The following is a 27896-nucleotide window of genomic DNA, read 5'->3' on the forward strand; positions in this document are numbered from 1 at the left end:
AAACGTGTGGGAGTTTCACCTCAGTAAAAATACTAATTTTGGTAAAAGTAAGCAATATATCTTAATTGCACTTTATTCAGTTACCTGTAGGAGGCCACAAATGAAACCAGATTCATCACGAAATAGTCAATGAAAATCTTTGAAAAGTATAGCTGATCAAATTATATCAATTATGGAGAACTATTCCCAATTACGAAGATTGATGCAATTAATTATAAAATTGTGATTTTTTTTCACCCCTATCATCATTCCCGCGATCATCGTTTTTTACACTTGTTTACTGGCGACGTGCATGAATAGACTATGCACCTGTCCATACATACAGGGTGTCCCGTAAGTGCTAGCACGGCTTTTATCTCATCAATCGTCCGTCGTAGAGGTATGAATCCAATTTAAAAAAAATACTCAACAGGCGTTCAAAAATTACCCTGTACCAGTTTTGAAAGTGGAAATACAGTGTGTAACAAAATAAAATAATCTAAATTTTTATGCGGTCCCCTGTGCTCCAACTTCCAATTATAAAATAGTTGCCCTTTCTCTTTGATGCCAACCAGTGGACTTGGGTAGAAGATGAAAACGCAATCTATTGGTGGTCGCCCCAGGCTCGGAAGGTTAAGAACTTTTCTGATGTTCTTCCCCGAATACGAGCCCGCATACCTTGACGGTAACCTTCATTGTGGAAGACGAGCACCTTACCACTCTGGCACACCCAAGTACACTGGTTGGAAATTTTCGTATGGCGCGTGGGGTGGGGGGGGCGGTCTCCATTTACAGTGCCTGAGTGGGGCTCAGTTTAGATGATCCTGTGGGTGTCTAAGTACACGTCTCTCTCTGCACGCACACACAATTCAAGAATCCTCACTTTTAGTGCATGAACAATTTCCAAAAAAATCTTTTTTTAATTGGATATTTTCGCGTTTAAAAAATTCACAGGATGGTAGTGTTCTAGGAATTCAAATGTTTCTAAGATGTTTTTTCCCCTTTATCTTTGAAAATAGGCGATTTTCAACATATAGAGTGATAAACGGGAACTCCCCCACCCCCCGGTGTTTCTTGTGTTTTTAACGCATGGCAAGAATCATAATACACAGTTATGTTTCTTATTTGATAGGTGGCAGCAGAGGTTCTAGTGAAATGATGTTTCTTACATGTAAAATATAAATACTCTCTCTGAACTGTATATTCTAGTCTCTATTTTCTTAAAAGGCATAGTTTTGCTGGTAAAATTTTGTTTTTACCCATTTCTTTCTTATGAACAAAAGAAACTAAGAATGTTACCATTTTCTCCTGATCAATAAGTTTACAGAACATCGACGGTTAGAGTCTGAGAATGACTTGGAATGCTACCTTGTAGATAGATATTTTTGATGCGCAGAAAAAAATTCCCCCACATTGTAAAAGGTAGCATTTTATTTTGTCATTCAGCACACATATCGAAATTCTGTGCGTAGCGATCCAACTTGCCTGTGCAGGTGAAATAAAAGAGAATGTAGCCCTTATCTTGAAAAACAAAGGATCCCTACTTTCCTGGTACCACTGCAATAAAATATTTTATTCAGCTCAACACAGGATTTTTTCAGCAGGCTGGTGTTTAGTATTTTTTTATATTTTATAGATGACAGCAGGGGTTCGAATGTAACGATATTATTCATTATTTACGTATTCAATATGTGAGAGAAAGCGTTGAAGTAAGGTTGAGAGTTTTGAAGTAGAGTTACACCAGAAATTTATAAAATGGGAAATGAGGACTCATGCGCACGCATCTTTAGCTACGTTCCTTATATTTGTTTACAACAGATGGTGTCACTATACCAACAATGAGCAATAGTTGTTTTCCCATCGAATCTGCTTTTAATATGCATGTTGCATGGAGGGTATTTGTGAATTATCAAGCATTGAGTGCTCTTTCACCCATTTTTTTTTGTTTCCGAAGAAGGAAGAGATTCTCTGATTGTGTAATAAACCACCCCAGGATCGTCTTGACACACGGGCCTACCAGGCATGGTCCGGGTGCGGGGCCTTCTCGAGTGCATATGGGCACAACACGAGCTACGATGCATAGTAGATGCCGCTTGGGTAATGCCTCATTTTTCCTCGCGGAAACTGGCAAAGGCCAAATAATTTTAGGGCCTTCCAATTAGGGCTTTATCCCCCCTCCCTCCCCAAGACGTGGATTGGTTGTTTGTCGCCTGCAGGATGTATAAATTCGACAAATTCTAACCCATTTTGCTTGACTACTCGTTCCTCTAAATTAGCTACCCTGGATTGTGGCCTACTTAGTACCCGCCCCCCCCCCTTCCCACATCGTAAATATGCCTCCGTGTCTTACTCTTTTGGTCGTTCACATGCTTTCACGCCCTCTAGGCCACTGTTTTCGTTCCTCGCTTACCTGCCAATCATTGTTTTGGTCACTCGCATACAAGTGCACTTTCTAGGTCAAAGTTTTTCGCGGAACCTTTGATAGTTATAAAGCTGTTCTGCGGAACCCTTGATGATAATAAGACTGTTCTACTAAACTCATACAAAGTTTTGAATATTTATCCAAAAGAGCGTCCTTGCTGCCAATCATAGCCCCAGAGCAAAATGAAAGAGGGCTTATGCCTCACCGCTTAATTAATATATTTATTATCATAAATCATTGCGCTAGATCTTATCGTGAACGCCCCTATGCAAATGAGCCCCCCCCCCCCGCCGTGCCGTGCCCAGGTGGGATTCGAAGATGACTCTGGGTGTCCCGTAAAGTGAACATAAATTCGGCAATTCAAGAATCCTCACTTCTAGTGGATGAAAAATTTCCGAAACAACATCGTTTTAACAATTAATAATTTCCTACTGAAATGTAAAATGAAATTTATGAGCTTCTGGTTCGAAGGAAAAATATAATACAGTATTACTATTGATAAGTTGGTTAGTCATCCTAGAGAGTGATTTGGATTTCTTTTAAACGACACTATCTCATAAAAATAAAGAACAGCTTGGCGAGTATCAGGAACAAAAGAATGAAAGTTATCATCTTTGAAAGAATTTCTCCAGATTTCGGGATTTTTAAAAGTTTGGTTGCATTTGATCCCGCGGAACCCGAAAAAGCTGTCACGGAACCACACGGTCCCTCGTTATAGCAGTTAGAAACCCATGCTCCATATAATCACAGAGAATTTTGAATTGGTTTATCCCCGTTCTATTTGACGGCCATACCTGACAGCGGAGCAAATCCAGTATTCCACATTATACGATTATTCCATTATCCCTACATTACGTATGTACGAGCTTTCATAAAATAAATGACGAACCAAAAATAGACACGTAATTTGTATACTTTCTGTAATTGAAAGTATATTTTTATCACCAACGGTTGAACAAATAAAGGGTGTATAATAGGATAATAAGGATGTGACTTTACAACTCTCTATTGCTGATAATACGACAATAACAAATTCAATTACAATTTTCTAAGAAATAACATTGAAAAAAAAAAGGATGAATGGACGATATTATACACAAGACAGATGATGCGTAGTACGTAGCAATCACATATCGTCACCGAATACAATAGCCGTGACGAAATATACAACTACATACAAGACTAATTCCGTATGTGAGCTGCCTGGATAAAAATATAAGTATAAAATGCATGAGAGTGTGTTTTTTATGTATAGCTGTACGTACTATCATCCCACGCAATTTCGTTCTGAATGGTGTGTTCTTGGGTCACCCTACCCTTTTCCGTTCATTTCATTCATGGATTTCGTAGTGTGTGGTGGGGGATGAGCCGATCAATGAAATGTAGGCGGGGCCTCGTGGAGATGTCCGCGCTGTCCCACCCGCAACCCACCACAGTGCTATAGCAACGACAGACCGGCACTGCTGCCGATTCATTCACTCATTCATTCGTTCGTGCCCTTCACTTACTCTACACTTACATCAGGCCAACACACAACCATCACCACACGCACACGACCCCCGGCACCACTTCATTCTAACATGCTCGATTCCTTCCCCCCCCCCCATACTCATCCATTACACCATCCCCTACCCCCTTTCGACTGTGAGCAAGCAGAGTAAGTACTGAGTGCAGGACAATGTTGTAAGAGACTTCCATTGACGAAATGGATCCAAAAGTACAATTCGGTGTTCTCTACAAATACGAAAACATCGGATTCCATCGGAACAACGTAAGTCACTTTATATATACAATATATCCCGAGAGTACATCAAAAAATTTTCTAATTTCAAATTTAAACCTAATATATTAATTCTATTAGAAAATTTTGGATCTACGATTAATAGAATTTTTTTCCCCACAAAGAAACCCCAAATCTAATTTATGTAATGTAGTAAAAGTTCAAATCCACAAATGCCTACTTTTTCTTAATTTTTTGTACCCTTAATTTAACCAAATAGGCTACGTCAGTATAAAACCATATTAAACCCAGTAAAATTTAAAATCAGTGGGAAATTATTGAATTCTTCCAACGTAAAATTTTAATTTTATCGAGACAAAGCTTTACTCATATAAATATTTACTTTTCAAATTATAAGAAAGCAATATTATACTCAAAAAAATTAAAAAATTAAACTTTGTGAAAAATAACTTAATTTAAAAATTATTTTTCTATTAGTTCAACAATAAAAATTTGACTTACGACCGCAATTTTTTATGTTACAGAAATGGAAAAATATAGATTTAAAATAAAATATTTTCAAAATAAATTTATCAATTTCATTTCACATTTTTTCCGCTTCAGTTTTGTTATAAGCATAACAAAAATATGTTCTCGGACTAATGATTCATTCTTATATATTAAGAAGACTATTCAAATAAAAATTCAATTGAATTTTTTTATCATATTACATGTTTGTACTCTCCACAAATTTTTTTAATTTCAAACTAAACTGTAATTCCACGGAAATATTTTATATCTACTATTAATACGATTCCTACCATAAAAAAAATCGTAAATTTATTTCATGTAATAAGGCAAAAATTCAAATCCATGAATACCAATTTTTTTTAATATTTTGTACTCTTAATATTTAACCAAATACTTCAGTATAAAACCATTCATGAAAAATAATATAAATTTTAAAAAAAAACGTAGACAAAAAACAATAGAAAAAAACAATGTTCAGAAAATATATATTCTCATAAAAAATTGTTCAAATTGAATTTTTATTTGAAGCCTTATCTTATGATAAATGAATGAATATAGTACGAGAAAAAAAGTTTTGATTATGTTAATAATGAAATAAATGAGCAAAAAATTAACAAAATAATATATTCATAATAAAAATATTTTATTTCAAATTTATATTTTTATCATTAAAAAATTTTGGTCATTAGAAATATTTTCTTCGTTGAATTAATAGTAAAATATTTTTTTCCACTAAGTAGTTTTAATAATTTCTCATATTTTTTTTAATTAATTTTTAATCAGTTAAAAAAATTATCGAATGCTTTCAACGTAAAATTTAATTCTATCAAAACAAATAATTTTTACTTTTATAAATATTTACCTTCAAAATCACAAAAATAAATATTAAACACCAAAAAACCAAAAATATATATATATTATTAAAAGTAATTTTATTTCTTTATTAATTCAACGAAGAAAATATGACTAATGACCATAATTTTTTGTATAGAAATATAAACTAAAAAATATATTTTTTATAAGGAATCTATTATTTTTGTTGAATTTTCTTTTTTTATTTGAAACTATATTGAAATTTTGTTTAAGCACTATAGTCTCATTCTTTTATTTCAAGATGAGGCTTCAAATAAAATTTAATTGAAACATTATTTTATGAGAATGTAATTTTTCGGAGAATAATTGAGTTAATTTCTATTTTTTTTTTGTAAATTTTTTTTTAACTTACACTATTTCATAGTTGTTTTATTGAAGTAAAATCTCAGCAATCATGACTAAATCAATATTATGAGTTTGATAAACTTTGTTATTTTTAAGAGAATTCAGAAAAATCAGTGACGATTTTGTTCTTTTTTTAATTGTGATAATATTCAGATGAGATTAAAATAATGAATTTAATGGAAAATACAAGAACAAAAGTTCACGTGTTAGTCTTCATTTAGGATTTTGCTTCTCTTCGAACGAAACATTTATTATTCTCTCGGAATATTGATAAAAGAGAGTATTTCAATAGCCATGACGTAATCGTTATTCTCTAGCCTGAAAGTCTGTTATTACTGTATTTAGTTTTCGTTACTTCCTGGAAATGGGATAACCAATAAAAAAGCTTGTAGGAAAAAGTAGCAGGAAAAATTACAAAAATAAAAAATGTCTTTCTCTTCCCTCTTATAATCCATTTTTCATTCATATTTCACATCTCTTACGGCGTACACGTGAAATGATGGTAAGTCATGTTGAAGCTCCGCAAATGGCCGTGAGGGGTTTCTCAATTTTGATTCTGTTTCTACGTATGTCATATTTAAGTTGTAGATAAAACTAAAGAATTTGTGATGGCTCTAAAGTAGCATCTATAAAGATATTCAACCACGTGTTGCACATACTTAATGTTTCCAGAAATAAATTTGGCTTTTTTTTCTTAATTCTCATTGAAAGAAAAATGTACTTATCAAAAACTATAGTTTTTTACGTATGTATAAAAAAAATACGGACTAGTGTTATTCATACGGAGTAATGTTAACCGAAAATATAATTTTGAAGAGTAATTTCATTCGTCTCCAAAATTTTAAGGGGTATTTTTTTCATCAGTGACAGATAACTGTATTAAAAAAAATTACCTGAAATTTTTAGTATTTTCACCCCTCAACAAGATTTGGAGGAGTAAAACTGAATTTTGATGTGTGAATTATGCATATAGATGCGTATTCGTGGAATTCTTGTTGTTTCCAATTAAGGAGAATTTGTTCAAAAGGGAGTATTTCCACATTTACTAAATTTAAAGTAAATCCTCTTCAAACTGAGCCAAAACTTCATTAAAAAATATATGATTGAATTATATATATATTGTGTATCGAAATGCTCTTAAAAAGCAAAAATAATAATTAATTAATTTTGATCGATGTTTTTATTACGACCATTTGGGTTACTTTCAAGTCTAAACTTGAAAAAAGATTTAACCATTTAAGACATAAACCATTTATGAAACCATTAAAAAATGAAGGTATACATATGTGTACCTCTGGAGTGAAGAGGGTATTCCACCGGAATGAACTGCTTCACAAAAGTGGAAACAGCCCAACGGGTGACATATACGACAGTAGAAGAATATTTAAATTCTATTGAAGTGGAAATTGAATGAAAAAATAAATTTCTATAAGTGAAATGTGAATTTTTAAAATGTAAAGAAATGTTCCCTTTCAAAATAAGCTCTTCTCATTTGTTTCCAAATTTTTTTATTAAATTTTTTTCTGAATTATTAAATTATTTTTTCTACGTTCTTTTCGATTTTGATAATGTTGATTTCGGTCTGTTCTGTTCTTATTTGAGTTGACTTCGAAGTATAAACTAATAACTCCCGTATATTTATTTGAAAATTGATTCACTTCAAAGCTTATGTTTTTTCATATTTCTGATACAGATAAAAGAGAATTACAAAATAGTTTTTCTCTTAAGTAGACAATATCAAGACACGTGTTGCATACTTTCTGCTTTCAGAAATAAATTTCACGATTTATCTCCATATTCCTATTCAAAAAACATGGTATTTCTCCGAAAATAAGAGCTTTCACATATGTAAAAAGATTATTTTGAATATGTGACACGTTTCTGTTGCTTCCAATTGTTTCCATTTATTTTCTATTGTTTTAAATTTTGATATCGATGTCATAGGATTTTGAAGTGAACTAGAAACTCTCAAATGTATTTGAAAATTGGTAAACTATTCATAATTTATTCGTATTACGTCGTTGTGAATAAAGAAATCATCAATTGTGCGCATGCGTGCGTAGATTTTCCCTTTCTGTTTTTTTTTTTTTTTGGTTTTTTTTATCTTTACATCGGTTCTTCTATGTCTTATTCTGTTGGTTTTTATCCATCATCTATCGTTTAGAAATAAATATGCAACCAATATACAGTATAAGCTCGAGTTCTCTCCCTAAATATTTCAGATTTTGTTATTACTGAATTATAAATGAAAAATATATCAAACATTTAATCAATAAACGTTATTACGTTGCATAATTACTAATTATCATTGAAGTCATGTTCGAAGTTTTCTTGTTATTTAAAAATTTATTTTAAAAAACAAATTATTATTTTTTTCTTCTTTTTTCTTTGTGAAGTTATTTAATAAAGTATTCAGACCGGATTTAAGTAAATTTGAAATGTGATTTTTTTTCTAAATTTTTTACATCGATATATTTATGCATTTTTAAATAACTATGAACCTTAACTCCAAAGTGTGAGAGTGGGGCAGCAGAGTAGAAAAATTTAAAGATAAATCAATCTATGAAAATAGAAAACATTGAATATTTTATTTTAACTTCAATTTCTTAACTGAGCGTTATTTTATCAGTTCTATTAATTTATTATCAAAATTATACATCTTAATACTATGCATATAAAATGCACACCAAACAACTAAATTTATTTTTCGCTTGTAAACCACGAAATGAATAAGCCCAAACGCAGCACAATATTCATCAAAGAATTTAGATTATGCATAAACAAAATATTTTAAAATCTTCATCGATTTATTTTGTGTTTTAACTGAAGAAATTAAATTTATTTGTTTTAATATAACTTGAAACTAAGAAATTTCATTTTATTTGGAAATAATTAAAAATTGTTTTAATAATTTTCTGAAGACTTTTATTTATCATTTTTGAACTCTGATCTCATTGGAAAATAATTGTTGAATTGAAGTTTCAAGTTTGAGGCCTTATAAATTTTATTTATTTAATTTTTTTTCTTGTTAGCACCAACAGCATTTATATAGTAAAAATGATGATTTATTAAAAATATGTTATAAAATTTAGAATTTAGTCGACGATAAACAACGATAAATCTAATAAATTTGCATCTTACTCATGATTTTTCTTTTCATTATTATTCGAGATAATTACATTATCGTTTATAATTATGAGTCACTTTGAAGCGCATGATTATGATTATAGTCATCACTTTCAATATTAACTGTATCTTTTTATTCTAATGTTAGAGATTCTAATAATCACATAATAATATGAAAAGTTTAAATATATGAGAGAAAAATTCAGTTGTAATTACATTTAAATATGAAGAGAATGTGTTGAATTCACATCGACACTTGATACGAAATAATTGAATTTATAATTGGATCCAAAATGATATTATAAATGGAATTAAATTTTTTTTTTAATTAAGTGCCTTCCCGGAAACTTCAGATCCGTAATTGAAATAGCTTCAAAAGTTTTAGATGAACTTCGGAAGCCGATAGATAAGTAATGGTAATGATAAGTGATAAATTGATATAAGATAGTGATAAGTTGGTAAACCCTTCACACAGGCATCATGTTTGTCTTCGATCAACTATAATCAGTTCACCTCCTCAAAAAAAAATGTTTAGACGCAAATTTTGCAAAACATAGACACGGTAAAATCATTTTATATGGAGATATAAAAGCAAGGAAAATTTTACCTATGTTTTGCTCATGGGATTGTCTCAACGAGTAGGGGGGTGGTTCGAGACCAAAATTTTCACTCGTGTGGGACATAGTTTCGGTGCCCTTTCAAATAAGCCACACCAATGGATTTCATCCAGAAAACTCGCAGATGTGTTTACCAGATATAGATAATATGCATAAAAAATAGTTTTCTCTGCGATCCTACCATCCACTACATTCGTAGTTCAAATTTTACAAACTAAACATTGTTAGTTCTGCAATGACTTTTTTCCTTTTTTTCTGATTTGGCACCCTTCCTATAGTGGCGTCCCGTGTGGCAGCATGGGTAGCACAGACCTAGATCCGCCCTTGGTTCAGAGGTCCAAACGTTTTCGGATCCCCCTTTTCCAACATCAGCGAAAAATTCATTTTTGCCGTGAAACAAATAATATTTCGGGGTTAGGGGAAGTTTGAATGGCCTTCACCTTTTTCTTTAAACATCTATTGCACAATTATAGACGTATAGTGATAGACGAGAGAAGTGATCGATCAAAAATCGCTGAGCATGAATTTCGAAAAGCTAGAGACGCTTCGATCAATCAATGATGGATTGTTTCATTGTCCTGCGTGTCATCTAAAGACAGAGGACAAAATGGATGTCTGGGGTAAGGGGGGGGGGAATAAAATTGAATAGGGGGTGGAGTACGACGATGCGGAAGTGACGTCATTGGTCAGATCAGATTTATGAATGGCTCTGAATCCGGCGGAAGTAACGACAGCGCAATCGATTGCCTCTATCTGTATGTGTGTGTGTTTTACCTGGTTACCTCTTTTCCTTTCAACAGATTGTTGTTGATACAACTGACATCAAAATCAGTCTAACCCATTTAGGCACCATAATAAGTAGTTACTTTACTACCTTTTGAATCGCTTTCCGTCTGTATCCATGGGACCGGGATGTTTACCTTCATCTGAATAAATATTCGAACACCATCCATAACGATAACGACATAATTTCAAAGAACTAGCTGTACACAAATACGCTCGTACACAACAAGAACAACCACTAACTCGGAAGCATAGGCGTAAACTTATATTAAGCTCATGGGCTCCCAATCTCTCCCAATGTTTGTCACCATCTATATAGTACAAAATATTGGGTACATGCCCCTCCCCTATCAAAGCTTTCCAATATTTTCAAAAACTTTTATGCCTGTGTTGCTCGAAAATTATTCAAATTTTATAAATTTCACTTTTCTTGGGAATCTCATAAACTAATCAATAACACTAGCTTTGTATGGCGCTCAACTTCTATTTTGATTCATGCATATACAGTAAACACCGCTTATTGAAATCACGAACAATGTTAACATTCGGGCATTATCACTTTTTCACAGAACGGAACCGACCAATATCATAACATGGGAAAAACTTCGTTTATAGTTTTCAGGACTTACGATAACTTCAGCAATTTCTTTTTCGTCGAAATTTTTCTTTTTTGCGAATTCTAAAGGTAAGGTTTAACGGAACTTATTTTTTCCCAGTAAGTAATTGTTATCAAGCTGCAAGGCTATACAGGGTGAAACTAAACTGATTGTTGGAACTGTAAGGGGGAAGTTGTTTAGAACTCGCCAAAACAACTTTCACCATACAATGTGAGGTTGGAAAGCAAGCGGCAAGAGGGCGCTTTGTCTACAGTTGTTGCCTTTCGTCGAACCCGAGAATCATAGTTGTACAGAAAGAACCAAAAGTTCGAAGACGAAAAATTCATAGAAATTGAACAGGTTGTCGTGGGGTTGTGTTTGCGATAAAGTTCATGTGATAAGTTCGGATTTTATTACGCAACAAAAATGTTGCTGGCAGGTAGCACTGGCTCTGTCATCTTCAGGTTAAATTTAAAAATGAAACAATAGTGAATAACTTCTTTCATGTTCACACAATATTTCATAAAATCAAGTTCCCCACCCAAGAAAGTAAAAGCCCACGAATTTATACAGTGTACTTGGCAAACAGGAGACATAGCATTTTACTAGAGAACCATTGATCTTAGAGGTATACTTTCAATTAGAAAAGATTTGCAAATAACGTGTAGTACTCAGATATGTCATTCATGTTTCAAGGGAGGTTGTACAGTTATTGAAAGAAAAAAAAATTAACTTCTCATACTCTCTTCCCGTGTGACCCAAAACCCAATTCGAAAGTTGCTACCCTGTCTCTCCTGATGCCAACAAAAAATAATTCACGTTTCTGAGTGCAACATTCGCTGAGATATTTGAATTCGAAAAATGGAGGAAAGTTGGGAAAAAACAGCTCTGCATGCGGAAAGTTTTGTTTATGAGCAACTGTTTTTAAAAGTACTTCTATCGCTCTTTCGAAGAAATATCCCTTATAGGTGGGAATTCTGAGCTATTTTTTTTATTGTGAATTGAAATCCGAATTCTTGATGAATTTTGCTACAAGCCGTAAGTAAAATCATATCCCGGCTTGACTAACGTCACTGATTCGTTCTTAGACTTACGACGTAAGTAGAAGTACATTTTTCATGTGGTATATTGTAGAAATAATGAAGCATCTAACAAGGAAATGGTCCAAAGGTGTCATCTTCAAAAAATTTAAGTCTATTCATCTTACCCAGAAACTCATAAAAACCAAAAATTAGCGGCGGAATGCAATTATTAAAGCTATCAAAGATTATTTAAAATGGCAACAGTTGGCTACTCATCATCTCTCGCGCTTTTTGGCGATATCTATAAAAAACTTCTTTTCCCTCTTTTCTCCAGCTTTTTCCCCCCTAGAAACTAGTTGTTTCTCTCTTTCTCTGTCGGTGCTGCATCTAATCTTGTGTTGTATGAATGGCGTCGCTTCTAGACTTAAGTGTTACGGTATTTTCAATTTCATTCTTAGCCTCTATTGAAGTTCAAGATATTAATATTTGCAATTTTTTTGTGTGATATTTTTGTGCATATTCAAATGAGTAGAACAAGTGGTATTTTTTTTTCGAAACTTTTGAGGACCAAACCTTTGGGCTCTTTCCTCTCTTGTAAGTTTCAAAATCTCTAATGACCATATTGCATTTAACGAAAAACATCATTATTCTTGACAAAAAATTCCCAATGCTAATGTGAAATATTATCGATTATGCTGATATTTCCAAAAAATTGTCTTTGAATGAGGGTATCCGAAAGTGAAATTTTGCAAATCTGCAGTGGATTAAAATTCATTTCACGAAAAACAAGAAAGGGTAAAACATGGAAAATATGTTATATAAATTTCTGTATCTATAGTCATAACATTAATACAATTTACAATCAACAAAATTACATTAAGCCACAAAAATTATTATTCATGTACGATAAGACTAACGCTTGCACGATTCGAGTTTTAGATTTATTTAGATTACGTTAACCTATTACTTACCATTGTCCCTTTTTTCTGGGAAGTTTGTTTTTATTTCTAATTCAAGCAGTGGAAGTTTTAGTTTTAATTGTACCTAAATTTTGAAGTGACACAGCTATAAACATTACAAACTCAATAAAAATATTCTAAACATTTTAATAAATAATAATTAATTAATAAATAATTAATAATTTTAATTTATTAAAACATTTTTTCTTTCACATTTCATTCATGTTATCACTTTTATGGGGTTTTTTTTTTTTTTTTTGAAGTTGAATAATAGAGGTTTGGCATATATATGATGGGTTAAGATTACGATTTCGAGTAAGCATCGTCGGAGAAATAGGAATGTCCCGTCAAATTATGGCCAAATCGTGACCCTGTTTTTTTATTTATTCTTCTCTGATGCGACTCTCGTGGGTAAACATTTATTTTCTTTGAACGTGATGTAAGAACCTTTCGTGCTTTGCTTAAATTGCTATCTAATTGAAGAGAAAAAGAATCATTTTTAGGACGTTTTAGGACGAGACGACGTAACTGCGGGGTAACTCAAGTCGGGGTTTTTCGGTACTCGTACGATTACTTGTTCAATTTTTATGAATTTTTAAAAAGTCTAGTAATTTTTGATTCAACCTATAAGTATATTTTTCGCTTGATGAGATAAGATAGCTGCCATAACAGTAACAAATATGCAAAAAATACGCAGCGTTAAACAAAAACACAAGAACGTTGTCCAAACAAAGACAACGCTTTCTCGGCCTTTATGAACAACCCAAGGACCAGTTAAAAGTCTGAAACATTTCGATGGACCACCATTTTATAGAATAAGTGGTGTGAACATATGGTCCGTGTTTTACGGGACGTTATTGCATTTTTGATTGGACCGACTTTTTTATCGCCCTCGTCCCGTTTTTCCAACAGAGCTTATTTGAATGTGTTATCTTCACTAAAATTGTAAAAAGATGATTTTTATAACTTATAAACTATGTGTTAGTAATCAAGAATATGACTATAAATATTCATCTTATATTTGATTGGTCATGTTGAACGTCTTTTTCCGGGAACTATTATTGGTGGCTTTTCAGCAATTTTAGCAATAACTGGTGACTTTGCCAACATATGGCAAAATTTTTTGATGACAAGTAGAGGTGTTTCTTGTTTGTTTTTTTTTTAATTCCAGTGATCTCAATGTTCCGTATTTTTCTCAATGAAATGTGACCATCCGGTTGCAAGATGTTTTTGTGAAATAAATTTTGTTTACTGTGATTTTCAATAGCCCTTAATTTCAGAAATTTCAGAAACAATAATAAATTTTATTGGGAATTGATCATATATCACGTATTTGGATCGCTTAAATACGCTCACCCGTTGTTATGAGGGTCCAACTTTTTATTTGAACCTAAAAAAGTTATAACTACTGCAGTATCAGTTTCACAATCAGATAGTTTTCCATTGAATTAGAATCGAATTATCAAGTTCGCCTTCGGACCAGCTGTTTCTATCGCCGCGAACTACAGGTTGAGAAGCGATAACATGTCAGCGTTTCTCAACCTATTGCCCGTGAAGATGGCATAGGTGGTCCGCAGGCAGACTTGATAATTCGATTCTAACTTAATGAAATATTGCCCAATTGTTGTAATTGATATTACTAATATCCATATGGGTTGAAGTAGAAATTGCAACTTCTTACTTAAGTTCATCATACTTTAACAAAGAAAAGCGAGAAATTGTGATCCTAAATATGGAATATCACTGATTGTAGCAAAAGATGTAATTTATGACAAAATTCCTGATTTCTGCGAAAATTGGTGAACGGTGGGGGAAATAAACGACTGCTACAATCGCAGTAAATAAAAATATATTCGACGAAAAACACATTCATATGAATAGAATAGACCATATTTCGTGTTGACCACATCGTGTTGTATGTCTGCCTGCTCTCTGTGGAGAGACTTTTTAAAACTCAAAAACTAAAAAGACTTTTAAAACCTTAACTTTATGGTGGCATTCACGCCATAAAGCTGGAAAACAGCAGACCAACTTCAGCCAACACCATTTATAGCACATGGCCTCCGCGCGAAGCTCGTGACGTCACTGAAGAAGGTCATCTCACCCATAGGCATCGGATATACCACAAAAAAAGAGTAAAGATGGCGCACAACTCGTCCTGCTATACCCAATGGCTATAGGTGAGATTACCTTCTTCACTGACGTCACGAGCTTCACGAAGAGGCCTGCTGCTATAGATGGTGTTGCTTCAGCCGAACATCCTTGTGCGTCAACGGGGTTCGAACCTGAATCCTCGTGATGAGAGTCTAGCACGATATCCACACGACCGAGCAGCTGCCCGGCCTATGTAATAAAAAAAAGTCACTGATAGGTGTGAATGATATATCCGAGAATATGATGGTTGAGTAAGCTAGATCGAAATTTTTTTCAGTTTAAAAAAATGAAAATGCTCATTATTTTCGACAATTGCACTGCTCATTCGCAAATAATAGATATTTCGATAAGCTATGCTTTCTTTTTTTTCATTCTAATTCCAGATCAATCAAAAACTGTATTGTACGAAGCCAAATCTCCTTGCTGTAATCAAATGAGTACAGTGGGTACAGATGGGTTAAGGCAGAGGCGCTGACAGGAAAGAAACAATTGGAGAGGGTTAAAAATTGCTGGTCGTCCCGTATATACGAGACTCTAGAGCAGTGACTCCCAACGTGGGCGTTAGCGACCCCTTGGGGGCGGTGGTAAGTTCTAGGGGGGGGGGCGGTAGAAGCTATGAGCATAACATGGGATCCTATGGATTATATTGCGTTGGGGGGCAATGTGAGAAAAAAAATTCCTGAAGAAGGGGGCGATGGGACAAAAAAGGTTGGGAACAGTGCTCTAGCGCGTACGCAGGAGAGGGAAGGGCGGGGTCAGCCCCCTTTTACAAAAGTCACAAAACTTATTGGGGAGGCTCAAATGACCTCAGGCCCTAGGTTTCGGCTCCTATGGGTTAAGGTAGGGTGGCCAGATGTCCCAGTTTTTCACTTCACGAAAAATTCTCTCGGGGAGCCTATTGGTCCCGGTTTGTCTTTGCGCAATCAAAGATCGAATCCTATATATGTGCATGTCTTTATTAAATAAAACATTCGGAAATTACGACAAATGCATTGCCAGTCGAGACTTATAGAAAACCTAGAGTTGGAGGCTTCAAGAGTCTAGACCTCTAGACTGTCTTCAGTACGTAAATTTAATTACTTTATTTTATTTTTGTTCTCTGAGAGCCAATATAGAGAGCGTTAGCATTTTCAATGAAAGTATAAACCTCAAAAATTCTGCACGAATGTTATAGCTTCATGAAATTATCTTTTGAAATTATAAAAAAAATGTCGCGCAAAAAAAATTATTCCTGTTTGTGCACTAATTAAAAGTTTTGGGTGAACCCCCTCCCCCTTTCCACGGTGTACGCCTTTCCATCCCGTATATACGAGACGTCTGACAGTCATAGCCTTATCCTGATGTTTTACCCATTTTGGCATCGTTGTGTAGAAGCAGTGCGGTAATACTTTCGTAGTACATTATAAGTTTGCAATTTTATATTGCAATGTCCCCCCCTCCCCCCCCCAAAGAAGGGTTTCTAAAATTTCCCGATTTTTATTAATGGATTCCGTGTTTTGTCCCGGTTTTCAATTAGGAATTCTCTTGATTTGTCTCGGTTTCTCTGGTACTTCATCTTGCAACCCTAGATTAAGAGTGTTTCACCCCCCCCCCCCGTCTACTTAAAAAAATAATTCAGTATTTATATAACACTAAATTATTATGTTATATTTTGTGTCGTAATTAATGCTTCTGTCTTTTTTGGTTTTACGCACGCATTCATTCAATTGGTTCAGTTGGTTTATCCGTCGGGTGCTGGAGCCGGATCCGGAAGCGACACTTCAACCAACGGTTGGGTCGAAGAGGAAATGGTGGGAATCATACCTCCGGGTGGTGATCCCAGGTAAGAAATGATTATTTATCTCACACGTGAATGGTAAACACGGTAATCGCTCAATTTTTTTTCTTCTATACTATATTTGAAATGATCAGAATTTTATTTCGCAAATACAGGTATCCCTCGTTTGACGTGATTAGTTAGTTACACAAAATGACCGCGTAAGACGAAATTACGTAGAGCGAGTTGAATTTAACATGGGTAGGATATCGATAGGTGGAGTTTCTTCACAAGGATAAACTCCCAGTGGGTGAATAATATTTTGTGCGTAATTTAACTTAATCATTATACACATAAATCTTGCCAATTTGCTCTTGATGAATGAATTTAATTGAAAAAAATTTACAGGGTGGTCATAAAATAACTTAGCCGATATCCGGGTCCCTAGGGGCCGCAAAAATAAACGAAATTTTAATGAAATTTGAGATAGGTGTTCCAGAATATGCGCTCAAGGATGTGAAAAAGGAAAACCCGATACCCTAGCAATTGCGGTTACGGTCGCAACGAAAAAATTTCGAAAAATTCGAATGGCAACACCCACTTGCAAAATGATCAGCGTATCAAACAAAAAAAAAAAAAAAATAGCATAAAAAATTTTATCCTGAATTAAACCCGACACTATATCATGCCCATGTGCATTTGCTACATTGTCATATGTTTATAATTTATTGAAATACTGTATAACTTTTTGACACCTTGTCATTTTTGACAGGTGTGACTCACTTGTGACAATCATAAAAAAATCCTTGAACAAAAAAAAGTGACAAAATTGATTTAATAAAAAAATGAAGTATTGATCCACAATATTTGATCGGACAAAAAATTGGTGTCATATTACACATAAAATTCAAGATATTATTACGCATATCCTTTTCTTTCTCTGAATTCCTAAGCAGTCATTAGAAATACAAAAAAAAGAGGAAGCAAAAGTCGCCAGCTGAGAAAAATTCGTAGAAATTGATGGCGTCATGGAGGATGTACTGTGTACACACATTTGATTGGTTGAGGGGTATTGGTGCACGATCTTGGCTTCCCTATGGGAAAAATTTCTTTCCTTTACGGAACATTTAAAAAATTTTCTATTCACTTTATTTATAGGCATTCTCAATTTATTTTTCTCAAATACAGTACTAAATATGGATATTTCTACACAATTTAACACGAACATTTAGGATTATATAATTGATCTTTATTTTTTCTTGAATTTTAACTTCAACAACATACAACTTTTTCGAAAATCAGCAAAATTTACCCATATTTTGTGTCATAAAAATTTTCCTAAATAATTTTAATGAAAAATCCTCGTGTTAAAGTTTGTAATACCATAGTATTGAGAGACACGAAGTTTCAAGACATTTGAATGAGTGGTGAACAAAAAAAAAATTCCTCATCTTTTTGTGACAAAAAAACTTGGTTTTGAGAGAAGAACATTTTAGTGAAAAACATTGGCACGTCTTTGGCGCTGCATGCCAGCAGTTTATATTGAAATATTTTTAAAATATTTCTAGTACAAAATAGAGCAAAAACTTGAACACGGGCGCAGAAAATTTTATAGTTCACTCTTTTGCGAAAAAAAAAAAAAAAAACACGAAGCATCCCTAAAAAAAAGTAATCCGATCATCTCGAAATTTCGCGTGCAAATTCCTTTATACTAAGCATATGCAAATAATTAAATTTTCAAGGCCCGTGAATGTTAACTTCGGTCATGGCGTGCGTTTCTACTGTGCAACTAGCATTGCATAAAACAGGTAACAATTGCGGAACGGTTTATCTTGTCAGCGCTGCAGTTCCCTGGAGAAACAACCAATAATGCTGTTACGACGTTGTCGAAGACCTTATAGTCAACCGGACGACTTCAAACGTGGTCGCATAGGCGGGTTGCATGAAGCTGGCTGGTCATACCGAGCAATGGGCCGCCATCTGCACCGTACGGACAAGGCTGCGCAAAGGCTGCTGTGCCGGCAGCAATGGTTGCTGTAAAGAACTCATATCGGTGGAATGAAGGCTCTGAAAGTCCAAAGTGTATGAATGCGAGGCAAGATTGATGATTGTGCTACAGTCTCGAACCGCCCCAAACGCATCATTATCCGCTATCCAACGTGTTACAGCCTCTTCCATACCATCGTTGTACCTTCCCCCATCTCACGGTGCTTGGCTGAAGCGGGATTTAAACTCACAGCGGCCTTTGAGACATCTGCCTTTAACCCCACAACATCGCAGAGTCGTCTAGAGCAGGGCCGTAACTAGAGAGGGGCAGAAGGGACAATTGCCCTGGGCGGCAAAATTTACAGGGCGGCAATTTTACGTGGAGACAAAGAAAACCATAATAAAACTATTGAATTTTAAAGTTGTAGGGGAGACAAAATCATGTTTGCCCCGGGTGGTTTCAGATGTGTATATGCCTTTACAATGGTTTGTCACTTCTTCAATGCTGCCAGTATATATGTATAATAGTTTATGCCTTTATAATGGCTTGCCACATTTTCAATCCTCCCAGTAATGAGGTTTTTTGGATAGACGTCATGAAATCATTATCGGCATCACTTTGAGGGTCAGGCAAAGGATGATCCACATAGAAATCAGTGTTAAAATTGCAGATTTTACTGTAGAAATTTAATGTGGGGTTTTCTGCCACATCTCAATAATTTAAAAAATTGTATTGAATTCCCGATTTTTGAAATACTGAGTTCGCTTAGAGATATACATACGAAGCCGAGAAAAAGAGAGAGAGAGAGAAAACTAAATAAGAAATAATGAGCCGGACCTACTTTTGAGTTTGATATCCATACAATAACATTGATTTCAACCGTTTATTTATATCTTTTGAAGTATGGAAATTAATGTCTCCATATTGTCTTCTAATAATCAATTGCATAAATTCATATAGTTTAGGATGTTTTAAAATTAATTATGGGCCCATAACAAGAAATTCGAAGCTTTAATTAAGCATTTTTTGAAGCAGAAACAGGCGGATGGATAATTTGAAGTTCGGGGGGAAATGAAATACTTAGCGCCCCTTAAAAAAGGAAAAAAGTATAGTGTATTTCAAAAACAATCACCCGATTTGAAATTCGTATATTACGAAAAATATTGAACAAACACACATAGACACTTAAGATTAATTTTATATTACATGGTTAATCATAAAGTTTCTGTACATACCAAGTTGAAGGTGATCAATACATCCACCTGGAGATGCACGGCAAATATATATACGGTAGTCAAATTCGTCCTAAACTTTTGCGAGCATGTTTGCATCCATTGCTTCCACGACTGCTGTTATGCGCATCTTCAGTTCGGCTAATGTAGTTGGAAGGGAAGGTACATAAACGCAGTCTTGTGTAAACCCCACAACAAGAAATCTCACACTGTGAGGTCCGGCGATCTTTGAGGCCAGTGATGTTTAACTGAATCGTCAGGTCCCGTTCGGCCGATCCATCGTTTAGGAATGCGATTGTTCACAAATTTTCGAACGTCCAAACTCCAGTGTGGTGGTGCCTCGTCCTACTGGAAAATGAAGTCATCCGAATCGGTTTCTAACTTTGGGAAAAGCTAATCTTGACAAACACGGAAGTGGCGACCGAAGGACGATCGTTAGCGCTACCTGTCGGCAACTGCGTGTGAAACTCGAGATTTCCCTCTTACTACCTATACAGTATTCCATCAAACTATCAAAACGGATTAAAAGCTGAATATAGTTATGATATTTTTTAAATCGGATGATTATTTTTGAAAACCTCCTGTATATTCATGCCTGCGTTTCTTTAAATCTAGATTTGTTTCTTTCATGAGTAGCTCAAGAAGGCGCCATATTGGTTAACCACGATATGTATGTCCCTCAAATAAAGAGGGGGGGGGGGGGCTCGACGAGAGTCGAGACAACCCTCTCCCTCTCGTGTCGTGGGCGGGGCTCGAAGAGAGCCAAAGATGGGGGGCTTTGGGTGCATTGCACCCCCCATCCCACCCTAGGAGCCAGGGCTGGTGGCCCCTGTCGCCGGAGGGCGAATATAAAGGGGCTACAGGTAACCCCTGTCGCCAAGGGCGAATATTGATATCCCACGTGATATCTCGTCGAGATATCACGTGATCCAAAACGCCTCATTGAAGAAACCCCGGGCAGCGTCGGGTATCATAGCTAGTTTCTTATAAAATGGTCTGGATCTATCTCTAGGACAGGGACTCAACCAATGGTCCATAGACCCCCCTACTGCCTGGTGATCCTTGAAAAGGTTTAGAACTTCTGCTCTACAATTTGACTCTATTTATGTAACCTTGACCCTGTTCAGTTTCAGTCGGGCCTTGTATCAACGTACCCACAAATTATTAATTTTCAAATTGTAACTTAAAACAAAATCAAAAGACTTTTTGAAGACGTCGTATCGGAAAATCACCAGAAAATTCAGTAAAATTCACAAATATGCGGATAAATATCGATGAAATTTTTATACAGAGCTATGGCAATTTTTTTACCTTCTCTTAGCAGGCGTATGTTACGGTGAATGTGATAAACCGAGTGGTTATACATAATTGCCGGTCATCGTGAATAATCACAGACCATTTTGAAAAAAATTTAAATTTTACGAACTTACCACATTCATCGGGGATTACATGCATAATCTCCAGCTCGTATTGGTAAATATTATAAACCGTCAATGAATAAAACTACACACTACTTTGACGTGACGTTGGTGGTGATTGTGTTTAAAAATACTGAAAAATGTGAAGAAAAAAATAGCTAACACATTACATTATTCATAATAATTTATGTCTTTATTTTTATATAATACTTATTTTCATTTTCTTTAATTCTGGCAAAATATGTGTAGTGCACCCATCACGTGCGGGATAAACTGATAAGTTGGTTCAACATGAGTGATATTTCCGCATGAGTTCTTCCATATTTATCAAAGTTACCAACTTCATTCGGGAATTATGCATAATCACTGTTAACCCATTAAAGACAACTTTGATTCTTGGAAAGAAAAAAAAAAACACTAAGTGGAACCACTCCCACCATTGGCGAAAAAAAATTTAAGTGTCGAATGTGGGAAAATTTTCTTTCCAACCGGCGTCAATGGGTTAAAAGTGATAAATGTACGAAAATATTTATCAAACTTACAGAGACGATTGGTGATTGTGTGAGGATAAATAACTTATATGCACATTTAACCGATATTATATACCGATTCCACCACAAGATTGAACGTAATACAAAAAAACCAGTGACGTAAATTGAATGTGACGTAGTGAAGTCTTTCTATGCTTTAAATACTGGCCCCGTCAGTACGCACAGTTTACATGCCACAGAAAGCCTCGTCGCTGCCACTGCTGCTGCGCTGGTGCCACTGTATTCTATCCATCAGACCTGACGAGAATAAATTAATCGATCTCACTCAATATTCGAGTTATAAACAACTATATCTCGGAGAAAACATCAGTCGAAAAACAGATTCATCTTTTTAAATCATTTCTAAGTTAATTTGATAGGATTTCTATCTTGATCATGGCGGAAACTATTGAGATGAAGGCCATCGAACCATCAATTCCTGACTGGTGAGTGTTTCTCAACCCCACTCGAATATTTTTCTATTTTTCCCCCATAAATGTTCCTATCCTCTACGATTTCGAGTGCTTCAGTTTGATTTCATTGGAATTGGATAACATGGCAAAAATGAGTGAAGTTTTCTTGAATTTCGGTTTATGAAATTTGATCTATGCTATCGGTATGAGTTGTCTTTTTTGAATAATAACTAGAAAACGGTTTTTTTTTTTTTTCCATTTATATTTTAGCGGTGATTTTTTTTCTTTTACTGGCCAGTAGGAGAGCAAAATTTACTCAGTATGCTTCCATTTGCGCATTTTAAAGTAGCTTCAAAACATGTGTTAACTCTTTAAGCGGCTTAGCGGAAATCGCAAAACTCCCCTATAAAGTGTCATATCTTTTTTTAATGAAGTAGGCATTCTTTCACTTCTCAGCAGATACAAAGTAAGGGTATGAGGAAAAGTGTTTCGTTGAAAAATCAACTTTACAAAATATCTAGGCTTGTCAATAATGAAATAAGAAGCTTTCAAGCAGGCGAGATATCTCGTCAATGCATCTTAAAAGATTAAATAGTGAAAAACCGGTCAGGAAATTAAGGGGTTTTTTTTTTCCATTTCCAGTTGCTGACAATTTACAGTACTACTTCACCAAACACCAAATCTGGCCATATCGCTGTACTGCAATTTACTGCCATTGATGAATGAGATGGGTTTTAAACGAAGGCGCTGTCTTGTCGGTGGTCGCCTCAAGCTACTGTAGTTAGGGAGAATATCTTTTCTATATCCGTCCTCGGGTTTGAACCTGGGACCCTGACAGCAACGTTCAGGGTGGTAGACGAGCATCTTACCAAAACGCCACTCGAGCGAAGTTCACAGTACTGTCTCAAATGAATTTTTATGTTTTAAAAGTGAAAATTATTACTGAATAAGAGTAAAATCTTGTTGCCGCTGTCAGGGCCGTCTTAAGAGTATCAGGGGGCCCCCGGGCCAAGTGGTTTTTCGGAGGCCCTACCTGGTAAATCCTAGAAAATTTCAACTTGATCTCATTTTTGTGAGGCCCCTCTTCTCTTGAGGCCCCCCCGGGCCGTGCCCGGTTGGGCCCATGCGTTAAGACGGCACTGGCCGCTGTGAGGTCGTGGGGTCATAGTGACGGAGGATCCAGTTTCGAACTCCGTTGGCAGCACAGTAGTGGTCTCCCAATTCAAAAAGGTTCTCCACAGAAAGCAGGCAGACCTTCAACATGTTTCCCACATAACATAAAAATTCAAGCATTTAACTAACTTCAAAATATGGAAAACAGATGGCAGCACCAGCAAGAAGAGAAACGAAACACAACTCTGACAACATAAATACGTCAGAGGCCACGCATACATTCAGAACACCCATTCCGGCATGTTATAATTCATTAGAAATTCCACAGAGAAGTGTGTACGAGGCGCATCTAAGGATAAGCAGCAGTAGTAGTAGAAGCGGAAAGCATTTGACCATTTCCCGGCTGTGCGCAGACACATTCTTTTTTCAAAGCTCAAAATAAATTTCCACAACCAATAGAATTGCCCATTCAGAAGTGAGATAAACTCAAAAACATCAAGCGGTTAATTGTCTGCAATCAAAAATCATAAGCTCCAATGATTAGCCGTTTTCGAAACCAATTAGCAGACTCGGGAATCGTTGAAGCTGAGATTATCTCCTTAATTAATACAAAGCAACCGCTCAGAGAACGCCATTAAACTCGGTGTTCTGGATACTAATCCTACTGAAGGATTTCCCGAGGGTCTTTTCATCGTTAGAGAGCCAAAGTTCTTAGCTACACCTTCATGGCAATATCAAATTGACAGATATTAGGATACTACAATTTATAATGGCACTAATTATTGATACTAGTGATGGTTAAAAAATTCCGTGTGAAATGAAGTCATTTATTGGTGGGTCAGACGCTCCGCGACGTTATCATTCTCATTAGCACATTCCGAACTACATATTTCTTTCCTATTTACAAATTACAGTGGAACCTCCCCGAACAGACACTTCCCGTTCAAGGGTACTTTTCTGATCCCCGGTTAAGTGGAATAGGGATTTAATGTATTTCACTCCCCGTTAGCGGACACTCTCGATAGCGGACAGTAAAATCTGACAAACTAATTTTTTTTCCAAACTTCTAATTTATTAATTTTTGGTCATAAGCCGAAAATTTATCATATTCAACTAATCCCTAGCTCGTATTGGTAAATATGGTGAGTCTTTAACTAATTACTTAATTAACTAAACATGTAACTGTGGTCCAGGATGGGAAATTCGAAGGGTAATGTTGGATTTGTTTATTGATACGTAAAGAAAGCCAACATTACAATTAGATTGGATTTCGGGTTTATTGGCGCAAGGATCCAACATTACAAGGCTGACAATCTTGTTAAGCTAGCATTCACTGCAAAAGTTTTAGAAATTTTTTTTTATAAAACTTGCAAAAAACAACCAATAAGCCTATTGGTTCCTATTGGTATACACTCTCTCGAATATAACCGTCCATACACTTATTGGTTGCATTTTTCAAGTTTTATAAAAGAACTTTTCTAAAACTTTTATAGTGTAATCCCGGCCTAACACAGAGAGAGAAAGCGAGAGAGAAAAACATATACATTTTAACATCAAAATGTATATTAACCAATTGCGATCGAAGTCAAACATGATATAAATATGAAAGTCGTATAAACTAGGTTTCACTGTATATCGTACCTCCCCATATGCAGACATTCCCCGTTAGCGAACCAAATTTATAGTCCCATGGGTGCCCGTTATTGAGAGGTTCTACTGTATATGCAGCCTACAGTCTATATCAGGGATCTGTCACTGGATGATCGTCTACCACCATGAAGAAAAAGTCTCGCCTAAAAACATAAATACGTTAGGGTCAAGCATACACTCAGAGCACACATTCCGATATGTGCCGATTCGTTAGAAATTCCGTAGAAGGATATGTATGAGGTGCATGTTTGGTTAAGTAGTAGTAGTAGTAGTATCACCATGAAGGTAGTAAATTGCTGTACGACGACATAACCGGAGTTGGTGTGCGGTACAGTACATAATAGTAGCTGGTGTGGGACTTTCAGTTTCTCTCTCCTTCACTTGTTTGAACCCACGCCTCTACGCTATCCACAGGGGCGGGTCTTGGGCCGTGACCCGTGCCGTGCTGCCGCATAGGGTACTATTCTAGAAAGAGTGCCAAATCCGAGTTGAAAAAAAAAAAGCTTTGTTGACCAGAAAACGTGGTCAGGGGGCACCAAAAATAGGTCCCGCATGGGTAAAGATATTTCCTCGAGCCACTACCGCCTATAGAAGGACCCTCCGGGGCTTGAACTGAAACTAGAAAAAAGAACTATTGAAGAAAGAACGAAAAAGACAATGTAGTGCAGGCAAGATCACGCTTTTCGTTGAATTCGCAGGCTTTCTAGTCTTCATATTCAAAACGGCACTCATTGAGTTCCAAAACACGTATCAGTGGTTTTTTATATTATTTGCCTTCTTTCTTAACCATTCCTCATTCGATCATTATACAGAGTTATTCAAAAGTCACGCAACTCAACATGAAATATTTTATTTTAAAACAACATTTAAAGATACAAAACAACATTTGCATTAAAATGTCACTAGATAATATTCGAAATGTAACTTTCTTTTATGACTACAAGAGCGAATTCTTATACCAGGTTTGTGGCCACTTTCCTGCGTCAGAGCATCCTTTTCAGTCTCCGATTGAATCGTCTTTTAAAATTTGAGCACTGAAATTTCCGGTGCACCAGAGATTCTGGTGTTTTGTCTATATTTACAACCCAGGTAATGTCATTAGAAATTCAAACTGGTGGGCCACTTTGAAAAAAATTCATCCAACAGTCATAATGATCGACAAAAAAGCAGCAGAGCATTGCCCACGAGTGAACATTTTTCTCTTTACTGGTGGGCCAAAAACCCCGCCAATTAACACGTTAAGAAATTGACACATCCTGTTAGGTTAAATCGTTTCATTTTTAAAACGCACAGAATCAATTTCCTCAATGCCATTTTCATTGATGAACGATCTTAGCAATTGGCAATATCTTGAATATTTAATTTAATCAAAAAAGTTTTCAATTTCTGAATAACACAAGCAAGATAAGTGTTCGACTTCAATTTCTTAAGGGATCTGCGAGTAGTCCCGTATGACAAATCCATCGGTAACACCAGCTTTTTTTTGCACTCTTTGAAGACGATTTCAAATTTTGTTCTTCCCTTCGCGCATTTTTTGCTGGTCTCATAGAGACGGACGCTAATTTTTCCTCCTGCCCCCAACGTTCTTTCGTCCACTGGAAGCGATAAACAAAGCGCACGAAGAGTTGTCTACTTTACCGCGCACCAACTCCGGTCATATATCGCCATACGGCAATTTCCAACCAATGTAGTTGAGGGGGAAATGAGTGCGTCATCTATCGGTGGTTGCCACAGGATCGGTAGGTAAAGAACCTGACTCGGATGTTCTTCGGCCGGACATAACGGAAGACAAGCATCTTCCCACTGTGGCACTCGGACGCTACACGCAGTTGTCTGTTTTCGCAAGACTGATCCCATTTCACAGAAAAGAGGACTGTCCAATAGAAACTGTTTTTTACTGTGACAGCAGTGGACGACCAACTAAATCCGAATCAAATGGGATCATACTCGTCGTGCCTTATCTTCGTAGGTGCAGTACGGTTGTGTAGTTTATTGCGCCTCCGTTTTTCCCCCCTTTCCCCCTCCCCGCGTGAACATGAAAGCTGAAATTTGATAATTACAGTTCATGGGTTGCGATGGTAAATGATAATCGATTGTAAATATATTATTATTCATTTATTCACAACACGAACACCTTCTCCGAGTTAGCGTCAGAGTATGGACTTAATAAATCCCTATCCTCTGGATGCATTTCTATAAAAATTTTAGGTTTTCAATAATTTCTCAAGATTATTAATGAACACGCTCGTCTGCACAGATTGCAGTCAATACGAATTCAGTAGCCTGTAAAGGCCACTTTCAGTGGACGGTGTCAAACGCACCCTAGTCGTCTGACTCTATGTCGGCTGTTGTCGTTCACGTGGCTTGCCGCGTATTGTCGCTTTCAGTGGACGACTGGCCTAAAGTTTCCTGAAACGGGATAGTAATCGGAATTTGTGATCTTGTTGAGGGAAGAAATATTAGAAAGTTCATTAATTCACTTTCATTTGGAGTCATTATTGAACACCTAAGTAATGACTACTAACAAATGAAAAAGTTTGAAAATATTGCTCGATCATAAACATTCTTTACTCCTGGGAGAAAACCATCTTGACCACACATCAGACTTAGAGCTACCGAGAGTATCAATGTGTATGGGGCAATGAAAAAAAAAATTTTTTTGGACAGTGA

General features: G+C 35.7%; 1 protein-coding gene across 3 annotated transcripts in view; it reads left to right on the forward strand.

Moving 5' to 3' along the window:
• The first annotated feature begins 3903 nt into the window (after window positions 1–3903).
• The window catches only part of LOC149082977 (sprouty-related, EVH1 domain-containing protein 2-like), a 69944-nt gene continuing 45951 nt past the window's right edge, over window positions 3904–27896 (forward strand). For 2 of the 3 annotated variants that reach the window (XM_089236020.1, XM_089236021.1), the window contains exons 1-2: window positions 3904–4172; window positions 16843–16949. In XM_089236020.1, the coding sequence (XP_089092146.1) occupies window positions 4107–4172; window positions 16843–16949 (173 nt within the window). In that variant the 5' untranslated portion in view covers window positions 3904–4106. The remainder of the gene's footprint in view (window positions 4173–16842; window positions 16950–27896) is intronic. The other variant, XM_089236019.1, reaches the window with a different exon arrangement.

Source organism: Pholcus phalangioides, unplaced genomic scaffold (assembly GCF_987345545.1).
Source record: "Pholcus phalangioides strain wild (caught in Gottingen) unplaced genomic scaffold, Ppha-v1.0 ptg000009l_1, whole genome shotgun sequence".
NCBI classification, from domain to species: domain Eukaryota; kingdom Metazoa; phylum Arthropoda; class Arachnida; order Araneae; family Pholcidae; genus Pholcus; species Pholcus phalangioides.